At 38.7% G+C, this 27170-nt stretch overlaps 1 protein-coding gene across 3 annotated transcripts in view; it reads left to right on the top strand.

Moving 5' to 3' along the window:
- LOC112691529 (UNC93-like protein) overlaps window positions 1-27170 on the top strand; it is a 64177-nt gene extending 37007 nt beyond the window's left edge. For all 3 annotated transcript variants that reach the window (XM_025565803.1, XM_025565801.1, XM_025565804.1), the window contains exons 4-6: window positions 9073-9235; window positions 11300-11567; window positions 26766-27170. In XM_025565803.1, coding sequence (XP_025421588.1) covers window positions 9073-9235; window positions 11300-11567; window positions 26766-27085 — 751 coding nt within the window. In that variant the 3' untranslated portion in view covers window positions 27086-27170. The remainder of the gene's footprint in view (window positions 1-9072; window positions 9236-11299; window positions 11568-26765) is intronic.

The raw sequence follows: 27170 nt of genomic DNA, 5'->3' as shown, positions 1-27170 counted from the left end.
AAATCAATTCATAACATTATGTAATATTATAATAATAATTATAACGTTATTATAATTCGATGAAATACTGCGCATGCTATATTTATATTTAAAAAAATGTATAACCGTTTTTCGAAAAACCACTAGATAGATTATTATTATTATTATTGCCTAAACCAATTTATACTATTTTTTTTGCATACAGGTTTGAGAAAATCACTGATAAATATTAATAATAATAAGAGCACCTTGACGGGGTGATTAAAGTTGTGTAAAGAACACGACTTTTAGGTCTACTGTTAAATAATTAATTGGATTCCTTCGAGTTACACGTTTTCTCGAATAAATGTCTCGCCTCCGGTACATTATACAGGTATACCATTTAAAGTGTTTACTGTGTTTCATTAAAATTATTATTATTATTTATTTACTTTTTTTCGCTCCGAGGCGTGCGTGTACGCTAAATTAAATCCGCTACATATTCTTCTAATTACGTGTGTATGCGAATTCAGAGTCTAGAGGCGATTCGGGTGTAGCAAAATTAAAAAAATACCCAGAAACGGAAGGTTGGAAAAAAATAACATTGTGCGAGTGGTTTTTTTTTTTTTTTTTTTGACACACTACCGAAAGCGGTCCGAGGAAACGACACGAATTCGGGTTGCTTTATTACAGATTGAACTGTGTGCGAGGGCAGCACACACACATTTCAATGATAGACAAAGTCAAATAATAACTATAACAAAATCAATAATAATAATAATAAACATACATTTTTACTCGCGCATACCGGTGTCCGGGTGTTTTTTTGCGCCGACCACACTACGATTATTACGTTGTTGTCGTACGGAGAAAGTTTTAAAGGTAGCCGCCGTGCACGTCGACTGAAACAACAACAGTAACATCAACGGTAATATTATAATATGATCGGAAATGTCCATTGTTCACCACCGTGGGGGAAGCGGGGGTTCACGCTGATTCGAAATCGATCGGGCTCACGTGGTTTTGGCACCTGTTGCCCCTCGGCGACGTGTAGAAACGTCCGGGAGGCCGTGCTGTTGACGGTGCAGGATTCCGAAACGTCCGGAAAACGGCGACGGCGTTGCTTGATCAAAACGAATCGGCCGTAGGCACGGAGATCGTGTGAAGGTGCGAGTAAAACGATCCCGTGTTACAGTTTTCAACACCGCGACCGTGGTCAAAGTGGCTTTGAACAAGTGCAAAGGCATGTGAAAATATCGCAATACCGTGCGCGTTATCTTATATTCGAAATATTACGTTTTCCTCTCTTTCGACTTGTCTGATAATACAAAACAAACGCGCATCGCGTAAAATTACAATTTTTCGGTAACGAGAAAAAAAAAATCGGACGGAAACTGTAAATTAAAATAAGTAGTAGAGTACATCCGTTTCACTTTGTTCACTGGATATAGTTGGCTATTTATCTACGCAATAGATTGTGTTCGTACCATTACGCATGAAAAATGTACGTATACACGGTCAGTCACGCCTAAAGAGACCGGCAAACCCTGAGGGGGTGCGCCCTCCAGCATTACCCTCATCGGTATCCCGCGGGAGCAGTCCGAATGCATCCTCCGCACAAGGAATAGGAACTAACCTTACCTTTACGGGACCGGACGTGGGTTCGGTCACCCGATTGACTCCTGTCTTTTTTTCCGCCAACACCGTTAGCCCTGTCGAACCAACCTCGGTCGAACCGGCGCGGGAAGTTAGTCGGAAAGTCCATTTCTAACCTAACCTTGGGCACTCGTCGTTACCGTATTTGATCACCAGATGGGATAAGTGGCCACGTAAGGACGGCGGACCCGAGTCCGAGGGACGGTCGCATCTTGAGCCCACCAGTCTTCGTCGATGAATTCGGGTTAAACTATACTCGCCGAAAGGCCTCGAGGCATCGTCAGCATTTTACGCAGTTTACACGCATCGATAGAAGTCGCTGCCCCGTGCAGCCTAAACGCAAGTTCGCTGTTCGGGGCGACGTGTTCAATTTATTCTGTCTTTCTACCTACCACGAGAAAGTGTTCAAATACCGCAATCTGCGGACCCGCTCTAGTCGCGCAAACCTAACCTAACCTAACGGCTACAGCGTGTACGTATACAGTAGTACTGCCGCAGCTTCCACGAATTTTTTTTTTTTGAAAGAGTCGAATTACAATGACACACGATAAAAGTCGGTGATATGGCAAGAGTTAATCTTCAAAAAAAAAAAAACAGTTGACAGCAATCAGACTTGACAAAGGGAAAGTACGGATGATTATGTGATCGGGAAGTTGACGAGGAGTTTCGCGGATGCGATCGAAGTGTGTGCACAAGGAGAAAGATGAACGGTTAAGTCGTCGGAGAACTTCAAAAGGAGAGTCCGTTTACCGGAGAGACAAAAGGAAAGATAAATTGTTGGCAAACAAAATATATGATACACATACCGTACGCATTGACGAATTCTATGCATCTGTAAAAGACTCGTCGGTCGGCCGAACCTGGTCGCGGGGAAAAGAAAGGCGCGGTATTATCGTAACGTCATTATGATTTGTTTACTCTGTACGTTTTGAGAAAGAGTCGTGCGACGTGTAACGGTTCACGATTTGCACAGGTGGCACTCGAGCGGTTGCGGCGCGTTTCTCGGCGTCGTTATGCGTATGCGTCCGTGAGTTTGACAAGTCGAACAACAACAGTGCACATCGTAATACGACGCACCGAGGAGATAAAACGTATTTTCGGTCCTCGCCAAGTCCGGTCAAGTCCTACGTTGCCACCACCTTTCCATTTTTATCCGTGCAAAATCAATTCGGTTTTTTGCATTTCCTCCGACACGTGCGCCACATCCTTTTACTCCGCAGCGTCTTTCCGTCGGCAGACTCTTGATGCTGATCGCCGCTGAGCCGTCGATGATTTCTCGTGCCCGGTGCAAAAATATCAAAATCGGAATATCGTCTGAACATTACTATACGCACGCGGTTTTCGATCGGCGTTTTCGCACGGTCAGATACGCAAGATATCTCTCAGGCGAAAAACAATTCTTTATCTCGCATTCCTTGCCGTACGGTTTACCGGTTTTAGAAAAATATAAAAAATCCGTACGTATTGAAATCGCGCACACGTGCCGACACTAACTCGTTGCGTGTGTTTCGCCCGATGTTCTATTTAACACCTTGCCAGTTGCCGTGCACGACGTCTCGAGCGTATCCACGTCATTTTTCTAAACCGTACTTATCTGTTTTGTAACAGAAATTGTGAAATGTTCGCTGACCGTTTCCGTACAAACACTGCATCCACTGGTATATCGTGTGCACCGTTCGTTTCACAACGATCCGACGCCGCGAGTACGCGCTAACAACATGTGTGAGCCGCACGCGCTGCGATGCGTCATGCTTACCATCAAAACGCGACATTTTTTTTAAAAAAAATTTCTATAAATACATTCTTCCGAGTCTGGACAAGTTTACTAATATCTTCTTTTTTTTTTTTTTTTTTTGAAACTAAATTGATCTAGAGAAATGCGAACTAAGTTAAAAATTACTTCTCTTAGTAAAAACAAAGTAACTATTAATTTGGTAATAAATAAGTTCATTTTATTTTTTTTTTTTGTAACTGAATAATACTACGGTATTCATATAGGGCTATATTTTTTACATTGTTTTGATACCATTTGAAACTGAGGTGGAATAGTGCATTGAATACTTTCACAATTGTTTAAGTCACAATTACATTTATTAAAAAAAAAAAAAAAAATATTTATAATATTTCGTCCGTCATTATAGTGACTTAGTTGAAAATATTTTTGTTACACGTTAATGTCCAGCTTCGGGTATACATGTTATTGTATTTCTATACATGATGCGTATTATACATCACTTAGTCAATGTAAACGCGAAAGTTACCGAAATGTACATGCGCGTGTTCTATTTGTCTTTATATTAGCATATTAGTCATATATTAGACCGGCACGCAATAAAACCGACACGCCAATCGGTATTTTTTTTTAAAATTTTTTTTTTTTTAGTGTTATCCGTACTTCTAAATATAATACACGATATTAATTATACCACATGTGTACACCTAATTCCACATTTAACACGAGACGAACGAATTGGTGTATTTCTGTAGTTTTATCTCACGAAATCGAGTACGTGGAGAAATATGTATATATTATTATTATACCGATACGCGTTTTCTCTGTATTCCGTACTTACCGATACCGTTATTACACATAATATGTACTGCAAAGAAAAAACATACTTGCGTATTATTTGCGATAGTATTACGTCCACATGATTTTACAGCAGTGAACTTCACTATTTAATAATAAATAATAATAATACAGAATGTTTGTTTTGACCGACTAATTATACAAAATTAATATGATATAATAATAAAGTAATGATACTAGGTTTAGACAGCTCAGCTCACCACTGGAAATTAACCTCTTATCGGTCACGGTAATGTAGTACCTACTAATAAAAATATATAAAAAATATTTATGTAGACATATTTTTATCTTGTATTCTATTTAAAAAAAAAAAAAACAGTTTTTTAGTGTTGTTTAATTTTACTTTTTGCATCTCGAAAAACTTTGCTATTTATTTTTTAGAACTTTTTTTGGTAACGACATATTATCACGTACGCTTAATATATCTTATTAGTAACCCATTGATCATAAATAATAGTATTTATAATCAGTGGTAAAAACCATAACGCAATTGACTTTCGACGGCTATAACCACGATTCACATAATCTAGATCTGTCAAAATGTTGCTTAATCGAAATAAGATAACAATACCCTGTCGACGTCTATTAGACAATAATAAAATAGTAAAAAGTGAAATAAAAATTAAAAAATAATAAATGTTAGATATATAGTTAATTAATAAATATTTTATGTCTATTAGATATATAATTTTTTTTTAAACACAAAACTAAAGAGATTACCGTGAACAATTTAATTATACAATAAACTTTAAATGCTTGTATAAATCGTATTTAAAAAATGCCATCAATTAATTATCATCATTCAATTCTCTTTTTTTCGATTTTCTAATCACTCGTTTATTATTACAGTAAATAGAACTGATGTATGATTTTATCTTTTTAATTGTTGGACATACAATAATGCTATATACTGAAACGTACAACTCCTCACTTTTCACCATAAAACAATTCAAACTATTTTTAAATTTTTCATATACGTTGCATCTTTTCATTTACTGAAATTATGAAATGGATTGATTGATTTTTTTGATTTTTTTATTAAATGCACATTAACCATGGTTTAGAAACGATCTATGATATTTTCTTTCAAACAACAGTACACGTTTGTACTTGTAATTAGTATACATGTTGAAAACGACTACGTTTCAATTAATACTGAGTATTCATTTAAAAATATCGATTCATCAATAATTCGTAAATATAATTATTTACGAGTATATTATTTCGTATGGTTTTCATACAACATTCATAATTTAGTTAATACAATATAAAGGTGAACTGTTATAAATGAACAGAATTTGATTTAATAAAAATATATGAATATGTTGAATAGTACTGGGGGTGTGGTGGGCGGAGAGGTTTGAGCTAGTTCTTCAAATATGTATGTCCGGCGATTTCAATAATTGTAAGTAAAATAAATCCATTCGACGGGTATCTTAATGTGTATGCTTTTGTTTGTACCGGACTCTACACGCGTAACATTACAACCGTACTACGTTCATTTTTAACGTACTAATACAACAATGGTCTAATCGTTTAACGATAAAATATTAGATTTTTGTTGTTTTACTCAATCGTGAGAACAGAGAATCGCAATCTAAAAGTGCATAATCACATTTGTTTATCATACATCTTAATCGTCGTGCATCCATGTAAAAATAACAATTATAACAATCGGATCACGTAAAAAGATATCAGTTCCAATGACATACATACCGGTTCAGTTGCTCACGGGTAACGTACCATTGTGTATTTGCGTGCCAAGAAGGCTTATTAGATATCATACATTACGGAACAATGGTTGATTCGGCTAATCTGATACGTTAACTACACAAATGTGCGCTGTTTTGTAAAAACGGTACTGCTAAAAACGCAGCATCGGTTCAAAAGTATTTCAAGTATTTCCGTAAATTATTAATATTATTATTTGGATAATGCGATGTTACCGGTTAAAAAATAATAAAACAAAACAAATTATTTATGACATACGGTTAAGCGCAGTACAGGTTACGTTACCAGTGTACATGTGCGGACTGCCGGGGGGGGGGGGGAGCAAAAGGGCAATCGCCTCCTGGGCCCTCGATAGTGTCGTATCAATCACCCGTATACAAAATGTAATATTAAATTATAACGGTAAAACACCAATCATTTACTATTAGAATATCCGAATTTGGATGAATTGAGCACAGTTAACTAAAAATAATTATTAATTAAAATGTAATAAGGATAGATACAAATGACCCCCCCCCCCGTAGCCCTTCGATACCCAGTCTGTCTCTAGCCGCTTCTCTAGCTAAGAAGTTAATATTTAAACATTGACGCGCGTTTTGCATCGATCCTAGTCTAATATTAGTGCGAGCACATCGTGTACGTACACGTTACGCGACGACAGCGTTAATAAATATAACACAATGTAATGGGTCTTCTGGGATCTTAGTATTTCGAACGTTCCGTGTAGGGCATATATTTCCCACCAACAAATCGCAACGATCAGAACGCAATGTCGTTGCAACACGTGTAACAGATGACGAATTAATTTATTCAACAGTGAAGTAGTACCTATGCGGAGGATAGAAAAAAAAAAACTTATTGTGTTTTCGTCCTCTTCTCCGTGGCATCCAAAGAATGTTTTTCATACAACATGATGTCTTTCTGGAAGTCAATTCATTGGTACTGTTCATTATTTCATACGGTGCGTCGAACGCGCATAGAAATAAGACGTATACGTACGCGTACAGTGGCCAGGTACCAGATCGAGTGGTGTTGGGTAACTGTTCTGTTACGGGCCCGGAACGTCGGTAGACTTCGTAACTCGCTGCAATTGGTCGTTGCCGTGTTTCCGATTTGTATTCACAACGTTCGCGACGAGCACCCGAAAACAATATACGAAATCGAATGTTTCGACATTCCTCCCGTACCTACTGCACACATATCCACGTAATATCGTAACCCGAACTCGAGTTACGTACACCTGGAGTGAATAACACAATTGTTGCTATTCGTTTTCCGTAAAAAATCCGAAACATCTTACGGGAAGTGTTGTTGCTCACGTGAAACACGATTTTTCCGACTGAACGCAAAACGACGACGAACTGCACGTACAATGAAATAGGGCCAGATAATTGACAGTGATCCGCCGTATAATTATTAACATATCAAGAACACCTTGCAGCTTATATTTTCGACTCTTAGAAATCGGAAAGGTCCGTAAAAACGTGATTGCGACTTTAAAAATTTAAAGAATTTAAAAACGTGAACTGTCGTTTAGAAAAATATTCCCTGAGGGTGTGATTAAACAATTGATTGATAAAAAAAAATCAAGTATCTCTTCAAAATATAACATACACTATATCAAGGTGATCCGACATTGAGTTTTCTATTTTGGTCTCCCTTGAAATTTATGTAGTAAATATATTAAATGATTCGACATTGGTTGAGAGCACTTATATTTTACGTATTTTAATATTTTCTACTACAAATTTAATAAGATCTTAATTTAGAAATCATATCGACGATTTATCATTAGAAACGTGTATCAGAATGACCATCACAAGGTGGTTTGGTTGATACTAAAAAATAAGCTCTAGAAAAATAAACTGTCGGACGGAAGACCATTGGCTATTCTTGGGACAGGGTTTTTCGGGTAAGCTATTCACATTCACTCAAGGACGAGAAATTAATTATTTGATCACTAATATTCCATCGCATTCGAAAAACGATCCCGAATATAGAAAAGAATAAATATCCGTAAAAGAAAAATTGTACGTTTTCATGTATTGAACAATAATCAGTTTGTTTGAAAAATTTGAAATCGTTAAATTCATAGACATCTTATATTATTAATAACAAAACGTATTGAAGAAATTCAACACATTTTGTAGTTACACTCTTAGAAAACAGTTTCAGTATTTCAGTATACAAAAAAAAAAAAAAAAATGTTAAACAGCCAATAGACATGTATAATATACATATATGAAGAGGTTTTAAGACAGTTGACTGCGATTCACTCGTATAACAACATAAAAAACGAAAAGTTGTGGCTCGTGAATGTTAACGAACATTTTAATAATATAATAAGTTCTTATCCTTTTAATCATACATGGCATGAACATTGGGTCCTTGCTTCGAAGTACAAACTGGTTGTGCTGAGACTATTGCAGTCTAACATCAGCATCTCACACCGACTGCTCATTTACAAAAGTCACCCCTGACTAATATATGGTCATATGGAATTATTCTTTGAGGCCCAAACAAAGAATCCAACATCCTAAACTCTACAAGTTTTCCAATAAATTTATTTTCATACCATTGCCAAAGTTCCATATGGTATGTAACCAACTATGTCCTTCACGTGGACTTCCAAACAAAGACCATTACAAAAACGATCATTATTGAAAGATATCATGGTAAATTTGCATTCAAACGGCAACATCTTCGGTTTTCGCTTAGGGTCTCAAACGTACCTGGTATAGGGACTCGTCCTGTAATTGTATACTATTCATGTGATTACGATTCATTTGTGCGAGTCTACCTCCAATACTTTTTTCATCGTCTTTTTGTCTTTGTCAACTAATTTACTTATTGTTCAAACGGTGTATATAGATTGTAAATATTCAATGAATGCTTTTTCCAAAAAAAAAAAAAAAAAATGACATAAACGATTTTTTACTCGACACGCTAGTGCGTGTCTAAAGGTCAAGTACAGCAAACCTCCTGCTTCACCCCCACCCATCACAATCATCACACGCATCGATATTAAAATTACTGTACGTTATAACAAATTAATACTTTTCAATACAAATAAATTATAATTTGATGTAATGTATAATATATATATACTAATGTTTTGTTTTATTATGTGCTCACAGATATGGAGAGAAACAGAGGCGCGCCGATAGTCAAGAACTGTCTGGTATTCAGTTGCTGTCGGCCACTGCTTATCAGTTGAAAAAACCGTACCAACAACTTCTCATACCGATCACTGTTTGGATTGGAATGGAACAGGCATTCATCGGAGCCGATTTCACGCAGGTTGGTCATCGCATACGTAATTCCGTACACTGGTATTGTTCCATTGCCTATCATTAATATGCAGGGCCGGTACGTTAGCTCTTTCAGCGCCTAGTGCAAGAATTATTTTGGCACTTCTTCTTAAACGACTTAAGTATATAACTTAAACAGGTAGAATTAGGAGAGAGTTGGAAGTGCTAAACCCTATTTATAGTGAAAAATGCTCAAAATAATTTTTCAAACTCGCATACTTGCCAAAAATTTGTAAATCACACAGAGAACAATAACTGTAATTCTGCTTACAAGAGCGGTCATCACTTGCATGTCGATAAAATAATAAATAATAACAATAGTAATCAAATTTGTTGTTAAATCACATGGCGAACATTTTTTTTCTGCCTATAATAGGTCATTTTCGTGGTCAACGTTTGATCAAATTTAATTCCGATTTTGGCGCCCCCCCAACGATAGTATATAAAGCCGGTCCTGATTTTACGTTAGTTTTTATCGTTGTTATTCCATTTTCTGTTGCTATCATAATTTTCACCTAATTTGTCGAAATCCAATAATATCGCCATCAGCTGCTATGTGCACCGACATCATCGTGGTCCGCTGTACAATATTATTGTGTTATTTTAATACGACCATCCTATTTGCTGAGCCCCGATGTCAAGCAACGTTTTCTCAAACGTTGCACTTGAAACCAATGAGAGATACGCCAGCTTAGGTATTATACCTACACGTACTTACCGCCACAACCGCACGTGTAGCTTCATTATTCGGCATTTTTATGCGTCGCGACGTACGCGAAAATCGTCGTACACAGTATTTTTATCCACGATTATCCGACATTTCGACGACTTTCAGCCGCGGTTTAATCCACGTTTTTCCTTGTACCGTGTTTATATTATAATGCGTATTATTTTTCGTCATTAATTACCATTAACCAGTGCCGCAAAAACCGGGTATGGAGAGTGTGCCGCGCATACGGGCCCTAAGGCTTATATAAATTTGGGGGAACCCCCTAGTCCCAGTCTGAAATAAACTACACTTTAACACACAATAATTTAATAATAAAAAGAAAATTTTTGAAAATTCAGGTAAGGTTGTTATAATATTTTAAAATAATATAATATTTATTTAACAATGAGTCCATTGAGTATTTGAGTAGGCATACAACATACCTACCTAAAATACTTAAATAAATTTACTACATAAATATGTAATGAAGTATAATATAAAACAGTTATAGGTATATATATATACATATATCATACACTAACTGATGTGAAATGTGTTTTAAAATCTAAAAAAATTGATACTTAAATTGAAAAATAAATCCTAGGAAGGGGCGCAATATAATTACCGCACACGGGCCTACTATTTTGTAGTTGCGGCACTGCCATAACTGTTATTAATTGTGAATACGTTTACGGATCTGAGAGAAAATCGGTAAAAAATTCCAACTACAGCCAAATACTAAATCGACCGGATAGAAACGATTATATTTTCATTTTCATTTTTTCATCTTCAAATATATTTATAAAAATTCCAAATGAAGCCAAATCGACCGGATAGAAACGTTTATTTTTCATTTAATTCCTTCATGGTTTCATCGTCATCCGAATAATTTTGTAATCATATCAGCGATGAGGTGTGCTTGGCGCTGGTGCGATCGTCGTCGAACGAAAATACATAGGTACGTTGACGCGTGCGCGCGCGTCAATAATGTATTGAATATTCATTTGAGCCGAGGTGTAATAGTAGTGCGCTAAGTGAGACATCGGCTCGCGAGGTAAGAACCGCGTGAAACTAAAACTCTGGTACTCGAATTGTTTACTTTTCAAGGTGAGTACGAACGTGTACAATGCACTTTCTGTAACAGGACGAAGAACGACGACACGTAATATTATATAAGCGCGCGGACGGAACAATGTCCACGTAATTTTTTCGTAACTTTACATTACGACCGGTACATGCGTGTACTAACCTAAATAATTTCTAGTCGACGCATAACCGTGTTGTCCCGGTCGTACACGTTTCGTGAAGGATCGTACGTATTTACACTGATCACTCGTCTTTCAGGCTTACGTATCCTGCGCCCTGGGCATCCCTTCCGTCGGATACGTGATGATCTGCTTCGGCGTGGTGAACGCGATTTGCTCGCTGCTGTTCGGCACCATCATGAAGTATATCGGACGGATGCCGCTGATGGCGCTGGGCTTCATCGTCCACTCTACGCTCATATGGATCCTGATCGTGTGGCGGCCTCATCCCAACAACCCCAAGCTGTTCTTCACCATATCGGGACTCTGGGGTGTCGGCGATGCCGTTTGGCAGACCCAGATGAGCGGTAAGTCCGACTACGTCGTTTTAACCATAATTCTGATATTGCAACGTCGTTGAAAATATTCCGTACGCCTATAATGTAAAGTACAGGTACGTCCATGGTTTCATGCGCGACGCACGTGATCGCGGTACGAACCATATCGACAACCATAATTCATGACCTGACTCCCTCGATCTCTGAGAGTAATAGTTTTCAAATCATATGAACACGACGTACGTAGACAAAAATTGTTCAGTTCCGTAAGAAAAGAATGCAAACCGTACGTTTTGGTTACAGCCAAAACTTGGTGAAATATTCGGCCCGGCAAAGCGTTTGTTACCAACAAGACGAAATCGTGATACAACCGGTTAGAAATTTTGTCATTCAGACACTTGTTAACGCTCAAGTACTTTCCGATACAGTTTATTTCATTACTCCGTACGTAATATTGATTAATATGATAACTAATGAGTAGTTCTTCTTGCAATACGTCGGGGGGGGGGGGGGAAGAGTACCACGGTGATAGATTAGTGGAGATCGATAAAACGTACACCACATCGTATACGTAAATTCCGGTACCTACACTTGTGTAAATTGTGTTCGTTTAAAGTCTGAACACCCCGGAGGGGTGAAAAGAGTGCAGTTGTTTGTAGTCACAAACCGGAAAGAAAAAAAACAAACGCCTAACGTACAACGATCACTTGTGGGTTTCAACCGATGTTCATCGTAACGTTTTGTTTAGTTTGAGCGACGAATCGAGACGAAAAATGAACCAAAGTGTACGGCATATTGGATCGGTAGTCTTAGAGAACACCGCATGGATCGGCCTCGATCTGGCCGCGCGAACGTTTTGTTCTCCGGTGACCGTGTGCGGCGGTACCGTTCGCCGACACGCCGCACGTCGCCGATCGGACGCGGGCGTGCGCGATTTAAACGTATGCCGTTCGGCGGTCGACGGCGAGATAACGATTGAACACGCACGCGAATAATCGAAAACAAACACGACGTCGTGCACCAGTAGCGAACGAAACCGGTAGAAGTCACCCGGTGTGGGGGGCAGGGAGCACTTGAAAAAGGTTTAGAAATCTAACCTTCGGCCGAGAACAATGGAGCGCATCGCGCCTTGTACGGACGTAACGCCTCTGCGCACCACGACGATAAGGTTAGGTTCCGCTCGCATTTACCTCCCCGTGTTACGGACGAACAGGTGATCGAGTGCGCACCCACACGCGTCGCCCGGCATTCGGTCTGTTATCGAGACCGGCAGCTAAATATTTTGAATATTTTACGAGCCGAGGTCGTACGAATTCACACCGACTACGTATACCAGTTAGAGCGGTGTCGGTATCGTTTCGCTACGACGTCCGGCCATTTTTCCGCGCACCGTTTTTCCGACACCCGACCGCCCGTCGGTCAGCCGCACGAGCAACGGCGGTGCGTTCACGACCCGTTTGGGAACGGGGTGTTCGGTCTGCCCCGGGGTTACCACTTGGTGCGAGGCCGATCGCGATCAACGGCCGTCGGAATCGAGCATTCATGTGGTCAGATAATTCCAAACGGAGGAGGGCAGCGATTTTCGGCCCTTGTATCGTTTTCCATAACGTCTTTCCCACGAGAAACTAGTAGAGCCTATGGAGGGTAAAACTACTGTTTGACACTGGTTCCAATCTAATATCACGTCTACTGTAATGAATAGACAAACCCTATGTTTAACGCATTTTACGATTGTGAAATTGAATTACACATTAACAATATATCTGTGCGTATAATGTTTATAATAATTGAAACCGTAATGAACTGTAATATCGAATACTGTTACGGCGATCGATTTGTTCAACGTGCATAAGCCATCAGCAAACTCAACCCCCTGTGGCTGTAATCGAGTCCGCAGCGATTTCACAAGCTTTTCGAGGGTACACCGAGAGAGTGGGCCGATTGTAGCGTTCAAAACTTTCGCCCCTATCACCACACACACACACACACACACACACACTGGTCGAGAAAATTCGGACAACACTGTGTTATGCCCGCCGACCGGACGACGAACGAGAGCGACGATTTTCTTGCGCGCGGTGACCATAAAATAGTCGCGGAAGAAAGATAACATCTAGAGATAACGAGAGCATGATGATACGGATGCACGGAGAGTTCGGCGACTTTCCGTTGAGATGACGTACGGATTGTCGGGACCAGTTGACGAAACGACAGTGCACAGTTCGAAACGATGACCGCGACCATGTGCGGGTCCAATAGTGTTTGCGATGCACGCGTATTACATCAAACGTCCAAGCGGTCGATGTCAAATTATATTATTATTGTTATTATCATCATCATCATCTTTGTCGTTAACATTATTTTTACCTCCGATGTGCGCCTAACGGTGTCGTCCTTGGGGAGGGGAACATCACGATATCAACTGCGGTTTATTCATATTACTATTATCACATGGTTGTCCTCTTTTGAAGTCGACCATTACGAAACGAATATACGATAAATGACAGTTGGACAGTTTAATTTATCCTTTGACCTCTGAAAAACGGATAGATAATCGAGGTTGTTGCGGAAATGACGCACACACGTAGCATTGGACGAATTTCCTCTGAAACCCTGAGCTCATCGACACACCGGCCTATTAGTACGTTGAACATTTCCTTCGGTAAAACAACCGTATTATAATCACACACACACACACGTATGGTTTTTAACAATAATAATAACGATAATAATAATAACAGCAACAGCACCAACAACAATCGTTAACAAGGATAATTAAACAAAAAATAGTTAATTACCACTACGACGATATTATACCCCATTATCGAGATAAACATCGTTTTATATTTACTGCGGATTTTTTTTCGTTTCCATCCGACTTCAACATAACAACATTACGCGCGTAGCGCATACATCGTATGTAATTTAAAACGTGCGGCGGTCGCGAACACCTCTCGTGTGAACCACCTGTACAATGGAGACGACGCGCGAAGACGTCGGAAAAAAGATTGGATTCATCACCTGCTGACACCGGGCCGATTGTCTTGGCGTAGTGTTTAATTTTTTTTTTTGTCAAGGACCAACTTTAGAGGTCGCGGCGACGGCGGTGATGATTATGATGACAACGAGCGGTACGAAAAAAACCGCGTAGCTCAAGAGTAGGGGAAAACAAAAACCGAACGGAATGAATCGACGTGAACCATACGCGCCTGTAATGTACATACGTACAAGTATTTACACGTCTACGCCTATGTGCATTGCCATTGTACCTAATACAACGTTTCCGACAAATACATATTTTACTTGGACTTTCACCGAGTCGCCGTCGAGCACATATTATTATTATTATTATTGTTAATCGGCGATAAACCGTGAATGAAAAGCGCTGCTCGGCTATTGTTGGGCGCGTGCCGTTTGAATGCATGCAATTATTGTATATTCGATCGCTGCCAAGTCGTCGCGCGTGTAAAATATTCATCCGAACGCAGCTGGTTAGGTTAGCGAATTGGTTCACAGCGGTCGCGCGCACGCGGGAGAAAAAAAAAACTTTACCGATCGCGGGGACCGAAAAAGTTCGAGAGACAGAACGCGATACGCTCGCGCAACACTAAGGACTATGTTGAAGGACTCGACTAAAGTGACGTAGTTAGTATCACGCAATCGTACGCAAGAGATTTATCCAAACGGCTATTGCGGCCGGTTCATTAAATTTAAATTCGTATTCATTGTAATCTACGCATATTTGACCGTTTCTGCTGGGCGTTTGCCGTTCGTTCCGAGAAAACGATCGAGCGCGCGCGTAAAAAATGTGTCCGTCAACGGTAACTAATTCGCGCGGGCAGCGAGTGTCAATTATGCGATGTAACGTGTATATTGAAAAAAAAAAAAAAAAGAAGAAAATATACGTCAACGCGTTAAATAAAACATTTGTTCGAGAATGCCTGTGACTGGTAGATGTATAGGGTGGTGTAGGGGGCACGTACACTCGACGCTAAAAACGTTTGTCTTTGAAGAATAATAATAAAAAAAAAAAAAACTAAAAACTAAACGTACAGATATTCCACGTTACGCGGCGTGTATTATTATCCTCATTACTGTTCTAGTACATTCACATTCGTTGGCCGCGGTATAATTGTTTTATTAATTCGTTTCACACAACATTTTTCAACTGCAGCGGCAACTACTGGTATGTTTTTTTCGTGTTGCGATCTTACGCGCGGGCGTCAATATTATAATAATTTCAATGCCCTACAACGAAAAGAGCGTATACGATCGCGCTAAAAACAACGCGTACTTTTCAGAAGACAAAAGTTACTTACACGGTTTCGCATTGTTCTATTCCTTAGTTTCAAAACCAATGTGTGTGTGCGCGTGTCTACTTTTTCCCATTCATAGTTTTTAATGACTCCGGCGGTGGCCAAGTTGAATACAACCTCATAATAATTAGGTCGACTGATATTATAATTAATAATTGTATGTAAATAGATTCGCTGCACAACGTAGGTATACACGATCGCAAATACGTATAATAATAATAGAGGTACTAAACATGTGTACGCGTCGCTCTCGGTCCGGTTAGAAAATAATTTTCAGTCTATTTTTTAATTTCTTCTTTACTTTTCGCCGACCCGCATATATTTTGTCCACGTACTATGAACACGTAATCAACTCCTATGTACCAGTGTTAAACTATGAATTCATTTAGTGTTTCGACCATTAAAAATTTAACATTAAAAAATAATGCAATAAAACCGTTGAATCTTTTTTTATTTTTCTAATGGTTTACGTTTACTCTCTCGCTCTCTGTATCTGTAGATTTTGATGAACCTACTAAAACTTTGGATATTTAGAATTCAACTTAGATTTAATTTTGAAATTTTTATTTTCTACAATCGAAAGTACTAAATGTCTGCTAATATACATTTACAAAACGTCCCATGAAGAAATACTCATTGTGATGTCTCCTAAATTAATGTAGATAATCAAATTTTGTTTTCTTATGTAACTCGCAGGATTAAAGAATACAAATATTCATGTTATCATGGTAAGCAATTTAAAAATTATTATTTTTGATATTATTATTTTCGAAAACATTAAAGACAGCCATTATACACCATGGCATCTTGACCTGTATGCCTTTCGTAACTTCATCCATTACCACAGAGAACGAATAGGGGTTTAAAGTCGACCCCTGATGCACATCAACTCCTACGTTAAAATTTTGTTACTCCACACAAACTCTTTACACTAGTTCTCGAGCCTTCGTACATATTCGGAATCAAGTTATCTATATTTATGGGACCTATTTTCTCATTAATACCTATTCTTTCGGTACTCTATCATAGACCTTTTCTAAATCTATAAACACCATGCACCAAATAATAAAATTGAATTTATAATTTTAATATAATAGCCTATCTATATGATCATATTGAAATATAACTTTATTATGATTCATTATCTCAGGAGATTTCGAAATAGGTATAGTTCTTCGTCGTGAGACATCCTATATATATAACGTATATTATACTTTTATTCTATAACTAATCAACTGTTCTATAACGTATCAAAAAAACCTTAAAGTTAATTGAGTTTGAATCGAATCAGCTAATCTAATTTTCTGAATGAACTCGATAATAAATATTATTTAATCGATGTTTTGCTAGAGTTGAAGACCTGTACGTGTTATTGAAATGTATCGTCCTAATGTTTCTACGATGACCACATTGTGTTGGTAATATAACTTTGACATTACTTTCATAATATTTTTAAGACGATACTTCATTGAAGTAACATAAATTTTATAGGTCTACATTGATTTAATTTGTCTATTTATTGTTTTAAACGAAACGGATTGTGTGCAATTTCTCGGAGCGGTAGTCATAAAAAAAAAACACTATTAATAATCAATAAACCGATTGATGAAAGTCGCAAGTACCGTATACGTTTTTGTTACCGATTGATTTTTTAATCGCATTCTCTTTATTCTGAACAGAAACCCGTCCTTTTATAATTGTTTGTCTCCATACTATACAGATAGAACATTTACTTTGTAAAACGGGTGTGAATTTCAGTTTTTTTTTCAACATTTTTTGTGCAGTTTCAACAAAGTTTTCAATATTCCACTCCATTGTCCCGGATAAAATCATAAAATGAAAATTGATCGCGATTTATCGAAAAAATCTAAAATTCGAGGACATAAAATTCGATTTATAGTGTACGCATTTTCAAAAATATTTCACCGTTACTACATCATGTGCCTAATTCTTTTACGAATTACCAAAAACGCTGACGACGCTCTCTGTGTCGCCGATGGAATACAATTCTAATGCTTAATCCGCATAACTTTATTGCGAATTATCGAGTCATCGACACGTGCGTCCTCGGGACGACTCGGGCGCGATTGAACGAAAACCGACTTAACCGTATACCATACATTATATACCTTACCTTATACCAACCTACGACCGTCTTCAACTCTGCATCGCAACGGTGTTCGTAATGAGAACGATAACGAGATAATGCAGTGTCGTTTGCTCTCAGTTTCCTGGTGACGGCTCAACGCCGTCATCCAATTCCGTCCGAAAGGCTGACGACGGGCTACAAGTTATTACATATTTTTGATTATGATTTTTCGTCGACGATAATACGGCTTGCTCGAGCGCGCAACAGTAAATTTACATCGTTTGACGATTCGAACAGCGTTTCGCAAGAGCGGAAAAAAGGTTTTTTTTGTTCTTTTAAACGTTTTGATCGGTACAAACGGTTTTTCGTTTTCGCTATAACCTTGCGCAAAGGCAAGACAGATATTATACGAGAGAACACATATTAGTGTATCGCGTACGCGTACATAGCCACATAGTCCATCCCGTCGATTATCCACACACGCGCGGACACACGGACAAAAGGACTACCACGCTCGTCAGTGTCTAATTAAAACGCAACCGTGTTTTACTTATATTGTTCCGTCGATTCTCGTGATCGTATCGATGTTTCCGGGTACGGTTTTACGATACGAACGTGTTTCGCAGTTCTGCTTACTATTTGTCTTGCGCGTTTTTTTTTTTTTTTTTAATATATCTTCGTGATTCAACAACCGTACGCGCGATCGTTGTGCCGACTACGATCCTTCGGATTCCTCGAACCGGCGGTCGATCGTCGACGTTTTCCGCTGCGTCGATTCCGTGTCGCCGAGGCGGTATAACGTGCGGTCGGTCCGCACAGTCAACTCGTGGATGAAAATCGCGGCGGTGGTGTTCCTCCGGGACCGTAGAATACAAATCGTGAATAATTCCAATAAGCGTCGGTGGCGCGTAATGTGTTACCGCGCAACACGTTCACCGGTAGTTCTTTAACCCTTTCGAAATTCGATTCCTGCGGTCGTCATCCGTTTTCTCGGTGAGAAGTCGAATAGGACGGGACAACAACAACACGGTACCGCGTAGCGTTTAAGATCGTCCGCGTCGATAACGATATCACCATAATAGTATTGTGGCATTGTACGGCGGCGTTTTGGTCGATGAACTTTATGGCTCGCGCAAGTGCAATATTTCAATACCGGCGAACACGCTGAAAAAAAAAAAAAAAAACTCCCGCCAAACATTTCCGATGCTGGTCCGATTAGAAACGCAATTACGTATCGTAACGCGTGTTGTGATGAACATTTTAATTTTATTTTTCCGATTTCGATCTATTGGTTTTCACAATGGAATAATTCCTCGTCATCAATAATACACCGCGTATTTCACTGCGGTCGTGCGGCGGCGCTGTTCACGCGCACAACAACGTTATTATCAACGGGGAACGGATTTAAATATTCAAAAATCAAAAAAAAAAAAAAAAAACTTAAAAACACAAGAACGCTCGCTAAAAACGTTAAAAATGTGAAAGGTAAATTTTTTTCGTTTTCCCGATGTATGAAATGTGAACTTTGTGCAACGTTTTCGGGTGTTCAGAAACAATTGCGAGTCGCGTTCAAACCCGTTCTCTAATTATAAACGACGCTGTTTGAAACATGTACAATACTCGACGACGAACGAGCGCCGAAACGTATTCGTTTAGCTCGTGAAAATCGGGTACGCATTATGTTCCGAGTGCGTTTCGCGTACGGCGTCGAATCGCGGGCAGGGACGGCGCGGGGGGGGGCAACAGGAGCAGTTTCCCAGGGCCCGGCGCCTTGAATTATATTTAAGGCCCCGCGGTTCCGATTCAACTAAACTTAAAATATTTTATTAATATAAATCATAAGACTCAAAACGTATTTCGCCCAGGGCCTCGCAAGCTCTAGCACCGTCACTGATCGCGGGAGTGTTGCATTACAATGTTACAACACGTTTTCGGACAAGGCGACGTTCGTCATTCGACGTTCGTCGATTTTCGTATTCGGTCGTTTTTTTTTTTTTTTTTTTCCCAACTTTTTTCTTCGAAAACCGTAAACGCATTCCAAGGTCGACGCCGACGAGAAATGTACGCGTGTATTGTGCGCGCGCGTATAAGTGCACGAGACACAAATAATTAATAATTGCCGAGGATTGTTATTAAGTAGAAAAAAAAATCCGTTGGTGACGTACAATGGACCATTAGGTCTGATGACTTGCCGAACAGTACTCCTCGCGCGCGCCCGTTTGCGCGCGTATTATGCGCACTAGAAAACCATTGTGACCGACCCAAAGTGTTCCGCGTGTGCGCGTGTCCCACCGCGTTAATCTTTGACCTCCTCTCCGCCTCTCGTACGATCAACAACCTCTCCGGCCGCTTCGAGTGTCTTCGGAACGTTATGATATTATTCACTTTACCGTATCGTCGCAGCCACCATTAATTATTTCAGCCAGCGCGATCTTTCGCCGCGCACGCCGTACCTGCCGCGCGCATCTGAACCGTGCGCGCCGGGCGGCGAACAAAATCACAATAATAATCCACGATTATCCCGAGTGTTTATTGTTTTTGCGTTTCGTCCGACGTCGTCGACAAGACGGTTGCGGTCGGGCACCAGAACCGTAACCGAGAACAACCGGTTAACATTTGGGAACCGTCATTAAAACCGGAACCTTTGTTTCCAAAAATGAAAAACCGTAACCTTAATTGTAAAAGGGTTGATTTAGATCGGTTGCTTGGACTAGTGAAACTTTGGCGATGTCTATTTTGTCCGTCCGTTTGTCGGTTCAGATTTTCTGATGTGAACTGTAATAGCGTAATGCGTACAATAAGTAAATTTGTAATATTATTATCATTATTATTTTTGTATATTTATATTAATATATTACAATTTGCATTTAGTATATCATCTATTTCGTCTATTAAGTGTTATATATAACTAACGTTTATACGAATGTGTAGCTACAGTAGACAGTATTAACTTTGATGCCTAATTAAAATTAAATTTTGAAATAAAGATATTTATTTCATAAAATCATAATATTTCACAATATTACAAAATATTTTACAAATTCTGAATACGAGTTGGAATAAAATAACCTAACTCAAAGAAATATCATATATGTTTAATATAACTATAGTTATTTTTTTTTAACTATTCATAATGCCTTATATTTTCATGAAATGAAACAATTAAAATTTAAACAGCAATAAATAAATAATTTCATATTATTTTTTAATAAATCTCTAATAATCAGAATTAGCCGAAATTAACCGGTTCTATAACCCTTACTCTTTTAGAAAACCTTAATTCGGAACCGAAAAAATCAATAGGTTCCAGTCCCTGGTCGCAATACAACCGGAATCATCGTAAATAAAAAAAATTCAATTAAATTTTAAATCGAATTCCGGAATTCAAACGGCGTCCGATGCTGAGTTTATCGCGCAAATGTTTGCGTACGCGCGGTGTCCACGAGCAAAAAACTGTACCGGATCGACGTGTTCGTATTGTTCGTGTCGTCGCGTGTTACTCGCTATTCTTACATCGTTCGCGTCGGATGTCACGAAATCGAACACGTAAATCGCAAAAACGTGCTCGGTCTTGCGTTCAAGTACATACTGTCCAGTGTCCAGTCGAATCCACTTCGGTTGACCGCTTTGTTTAGACAAATTTACGTGACGTTCGGGGACGTGCAACGTTTCGCAACAAATTCCTTTTTTTTTTTTTTTTTTTTTCGTGGAAGTCTTACACCGCCGAATGCGATTGTCGATAAAAATCACGCGATACACGAACGAAAACTGGTCTACGGGGTTTTTTTTCAAACGGTCGAATTTGCTCGCGCAAACATGTTTATGTAATACGACGTGGTATGATTGATTGAGATTTCAAGTTTAACAACAATATAACGCAAAACTGGGTCATATGTGCGCGAAAACGAAAAACGTGTGACCACGGCACAACGTTTAAAACACAATTGCAATGCTGTTTCGTCGGTTACATCCCGTCACGAAGACGACCAAACAGATAATACCCCATTTAATTCCATTCTAATATACGTGCGCGGCCCTATCTACGCGTACCGAGCAACGTTAATAATACGTGTACGTCCATGCGAATCATAGGAAGCTCCAATTCGCAGAAACAATGAAAACGTTGCGCAACAAATAATTTATGGAACAGAAGCGCGTTTTTATATTATATTATTATTTTTTTAATCGTACGGAACAAATTACATAAACGTTATGATGTTGAAAACGTCATAGCGATATCAAAACAGTCGGGCGCATTGCCGACGAATATTAATAATCGAGCTAATCCGAGTCGAACGATTTCGCAACGGTTCGCAAAACCACTCGGTGATAATGTATTTCTTCGATCGCGTTAATCGTCCGCACGATTACGTTCGATAAATACGTTCGTCTTCCCGTCCGCGACGCGATCGCGATACCGTGTAGTGCAGGTGCTAGAGTTTGCGAGGCCCTGGGAAAAATACGTTTTGAGTCTTATCGTTTCTATTAATAGAATTGTTCAAGTTCAGTCAAACGAGAACCGCGGGGCCTTAATTATGATTTAAGGCGCGGGGCCCCGGGCAACTGCCCCTATTTCCCTCCCCTCGCGCCGTCCCTGATACCGAGTGTGCGTGTTTGACTTTTGTGCGACGAATTTTTCGGTCGATCCTTTCCGCGACGACGGGTCCAGCCGTCTCGGTCGCACCAGCTAGTTCGGCGAGCCGCAGCCGACGCACCTCGTACCCGTACGTACAATATTGTTGCCGCGCGTTCGACCACGGTCTTTTTAGGTCCTCAGCACGCCGGTAAGCACCGCGTTTTGATAACCGATCACGGTCAGTTTTCATAACCAGCCGAGACGACAAATAATGGTAAAAGTATACGACGGCGACACGGATACGGGCATATCGATTGTGTACAACTACTGCAGCCGTGTGACGGCGGTGGTGTGCTGCGCAGTGATTTCTCGTTTGAATACCCACAGAAGCGGAATAATTATCGTTACGCAATTGTTCTCTCTTTAAGTATACTCGCACACACTCACATCGGTCGTGTTTTAAGTAATATCGTAGAACGCAAGCTACGGACCAGAAACCTAACCTATGCCGCCGCACTGTTTGTTTATCGAACTTTTAATTTCGCAGCGTAATGCGCGAATGACGCGTATTGATGCATGCAATATTTCATTATGACCTACACGCACACACACACACACACACACACACACACACACACACACACACACACACGCTTACACACAACGCACTTTACCTATATAATGGTATACTTACCTAACCTATCCACCTACATCTACAATACCGCATTTATTCTTGTAATACGCGTGTACACTTTAATATCAATTTACGTATGCGAATAACAATCGTATACACGCGAACACGATTTGCCAACAATACGCTATTATTATTATTATTATTATTATTATTATTATGTGTACACACCATAGACCTTATACTTGAGTATATGGTCTATGGTACACACTACGGGTATATATATATGTATATATATATTACGTATATTTTATCGTATAAGCTATCCCGATAAGAACACGAATAATAACAAATACCCCTTTCAAAAATAATTGTTAATCCCGTCGCTTCGCGTGTCCCATGTGTTATAAACAGTTATAAAATCTTTTTTCTTCGGCCACGCGTCAAATCGTAATTGGTGATACATAACTGCTGCACCCGTGTATCGAAATAAAATTCGTTTATTCCGTACAGAGTCATGTACCTATTATGATAAGCACTCAGTGATTCGTGTCCCTTTTGAACAAAATCGTATTAATCACTTTTATGCTTATTCGGTACTCTTCCAGAATTGTTCCGCCACAAACATTACACTCACCACGATCGTGCACCGTCTTATCAATCCATTGCATCTAACTTCTTCGGTTAGACCTTCAAAAATGTATATTTACTTATACCGTGTTTATCTCCTACGGTTGTTTGTGACTCTTCACCTTTATCGTGCCATTACGTACTCGTCCGGTACAGTTTCTCGTCTTACCGCATATACCGTTAATATAACCTTTTCTTCTGGTCCGGAAATTTTGAAAAGTACTTCTGAATCCGTGTCCTTTTGAAAATCGCCCGTCATCTCTCACGCATCGTCCGCTCTAGTATTACATTAAAACCGTGCACGCGTACTTTCGTGTATTTTTCTTATGACAATTTCTGTGCTACACGGCGACCTATTTGGTTCGATCATACTGTGATGTTTTAATTTTTTTTTCGTTAGCTCCTCGTCAACACTAATCCGTATTAATCTCGTGGTCGACACACGTGTGACAATAACTATTTATTAATATTCAGTTAATCCCGTGTGGTCTAGTTTCGGCGATTATATCCATGAAATCTAATATTACATGAATCGTATTGGCCAATTAGAAAACGCTTTTTTTTTCTATTCCGTTTTTATTGTACTCAGATCTATGATATCATTCATGAGTCATGTTTAAACAATACGCGTTTGTATACGATTTAAATTTTTTATTTTTTAAATGGTGAAAAAAAACTTGAACGGTTAAAAACATATTTGTTCTTAAAGCTACTCCGTTGTTATTTGAAATAAACATGGTTGCGTGCAAGCCTTTGTTTTTTTTTTGAAATTTTAGCTGATGTATATGGGTAATATTTGAAAATGTGTCTTTTACAAATATATATACAAGTATACAGCAAATCATTTTTTATGCAACTCGAATTATATTTATTAGAAATGTATATTTTACATTCTTTCGATATAAAACATTTGTTCGATGTACAAGTATTATATATATTAAAATGATTATAAGAACATGATATTAAAATAATGTTGCAGGAGAAAAAAAATGTTGGTGAATTTAACTGTACAAATTATGTACTTTACATAGCTGATAATTTTAAATTTCATTAAAACATGCGATTACTATATACGATTGCTATCATTACTCGCATGCACACAGTGTTAATTATATTATTCTTTCGCGATCCAGCTATTGTGTAAGCCGGAAAAACAATAGAATTTTTTTATTTGCAAATAATCCTATTATTATTAAACGGAAATTAACGAACGCGTATTGCTGTTTTTAGTTGTAACATTTTAACAGAAATCACATGCTATGAGAATTTTTCGCGTCACTTAAAATTAAATTATATCTATGTATCCACTCGTACACAGATACAAGGTAATATAAAATCTACCGACGAAATTACCACAAATTAAAAACGGCATTGAAAAATTTATATATACTTGATAAAAAGTTAAAAACACATTTTTCACATGGACAAAGTATTATATGATTTTAAATTACAAAATGACAACACCTTCGATATCAATATAACCCGATCAGAGCGTACACTTTATCGTGGTTAACTGCTATCGTACCTACCAGTGATGCACTCAAAACTTAAAGGGTTGTACGATAACTATATAAGTTAAATCTGCCTAGAATCTAAAGAGTTGATAACAAACGTGATTAAATGGTTTTTAGAATATTTCGTCGACATCGGTTATAAGATTCACGGTATGCGGAGTGACAAATATAAACCTACATATAGGTATAATAGTAAAAATGTTAAAATTAAACAGATTATTTGTCCGTATTCTGTTCACGTTCATTCATACATTGAAGTGAAATAATTTTGGTTCTTAATGACCAATAACGTTGTCGTGATCATTAATTGTAAAAAAGCCAAGTAGTAAATTCGAAATATTTATCTTAGAATGATAAAAGATTGACAGTTTTCCATGTACACAGTCATAATATTTTTAATAACCAACACTATTGTCCTCCTAATTTCTGAATCATGGAATTATCTTAATCTGGACCTGATACGGCATATCATGGTACATACGAGTAAACCAGTAAAGAACGAGCGCCCTGTATAGGAGCAAACATTTTTTGTAAACAATAAACAGTTTTGACATAAAATTATCGCCAAAATGATTTTTAATAAACAGTTTTTCCATTCATATTTTTAGTTTTTACACGGTTCAAGGGGTCCATCTATCGCCAACATTGTAAAACCGTCACTGTTGTATATATAACACGTATGTGTTACGTTAGGATGTATTATTTTGTAACCCAATACATAATAGCGAAGCAACTGATATATGAATGGGTGGCATGGCATACTCCGATTGCAAAAATAAAATAATCTTTTTATCTCATGATGTAAAATATACATCTGAGCAATTATGAGATTTAAGTTGAATATATGAATACCTATTTTATTGTGTCTAGAATATAACACCTTAAATTGAGATGTTTAAATTGTTCATTTAAATACAACTTGTAGATATAGATTCCTCATCCTTCACAGAATCGGGATATCAAATTAAAAAGCAACAATATTATTTGTGAAACGTTGAAGTATTTATTTTAAACGGAATAACTGACACAGTTTCATAAATAAAAATAATATGAAATATGAAATAGAATCATCACATTTAAAAAAAAAAAAAAAAAAAAAAACCACTGCTGTAAATATTAGATTGACCGTAAATTGTAATTTACAGCATATTGAGAAGTACCCTGTACTTCATTTTACCACCGATGGTAGACCAACCTTTTTTTTCAGACCCGGGGTGATCGCTCCGAGTAATCTTTCAACAAACCGTCCCCGGGGGGGCGTTCAAACACCCAATGCAAACCAAGCGCTCACGGTAACAGTATAAACTTTATAGATCCCTGCGTGTCCCTGGTGCTTCGGTAGTAACACGTAGTCGTCAGACGTTCGAAATTATGTACATACCGAACGAACACACAAGTATTGAAATAATAATAATAATAATAATAATAATAATAACGTTAATATTTTATAAGTGCAATCCGTTTGTCCGCAGGTATCTACGGCACGCTGTTCAGACGCAACAAGGAGGCGGCGTTCAGCAACTACCGGCTGTGGGAGTCGGCGGGCTTCGTGGTGGCGTACGCGTACAGCACGCACCTGTGCGCCAGGAAGAAGCTGTACGTGATGGGCGTGGTGCTGTGCATCGGGTTCGTGGGCTACATAATCGTGGAGATCCGTCACAGCATCAAAGCCAGACGGCTGAGGCGACTGGCGGAGGACCCGAAGTCGGAGCCGCTTCCCGACGAGACCGTGAACGAGACGGACGACGAGAAGGACGACATCGACGACGAGATCATAGTGACGCACTTGTGAGGGCGGACGAAGAACGGAGAACGACACGGGTGATTGATCGAGTGGAAGAAGAAGTGAAAAACGTAAACAACGACCGCAACAACAA

Source organism: Sipha flava, unplaced genomic scaffold, assembly GCF_003268045.1.
Source record: "Sipha flava isolate LNK unplaced genomic scaffold, YSA_version1 64_pilon_pilon, whole genome shotgun sequence".
Lineage (NCBI taxonomy): Eukaryota > Metazoa > Arthropoda > Insecta > Hemiptera > Aphididae > Sipha > Sipha flava.
The sequence above is the reverse complement of the archived record's forward strand: the minus strand, read 5'-3'. Positions and strand labels throughout refer to the sequence as shown.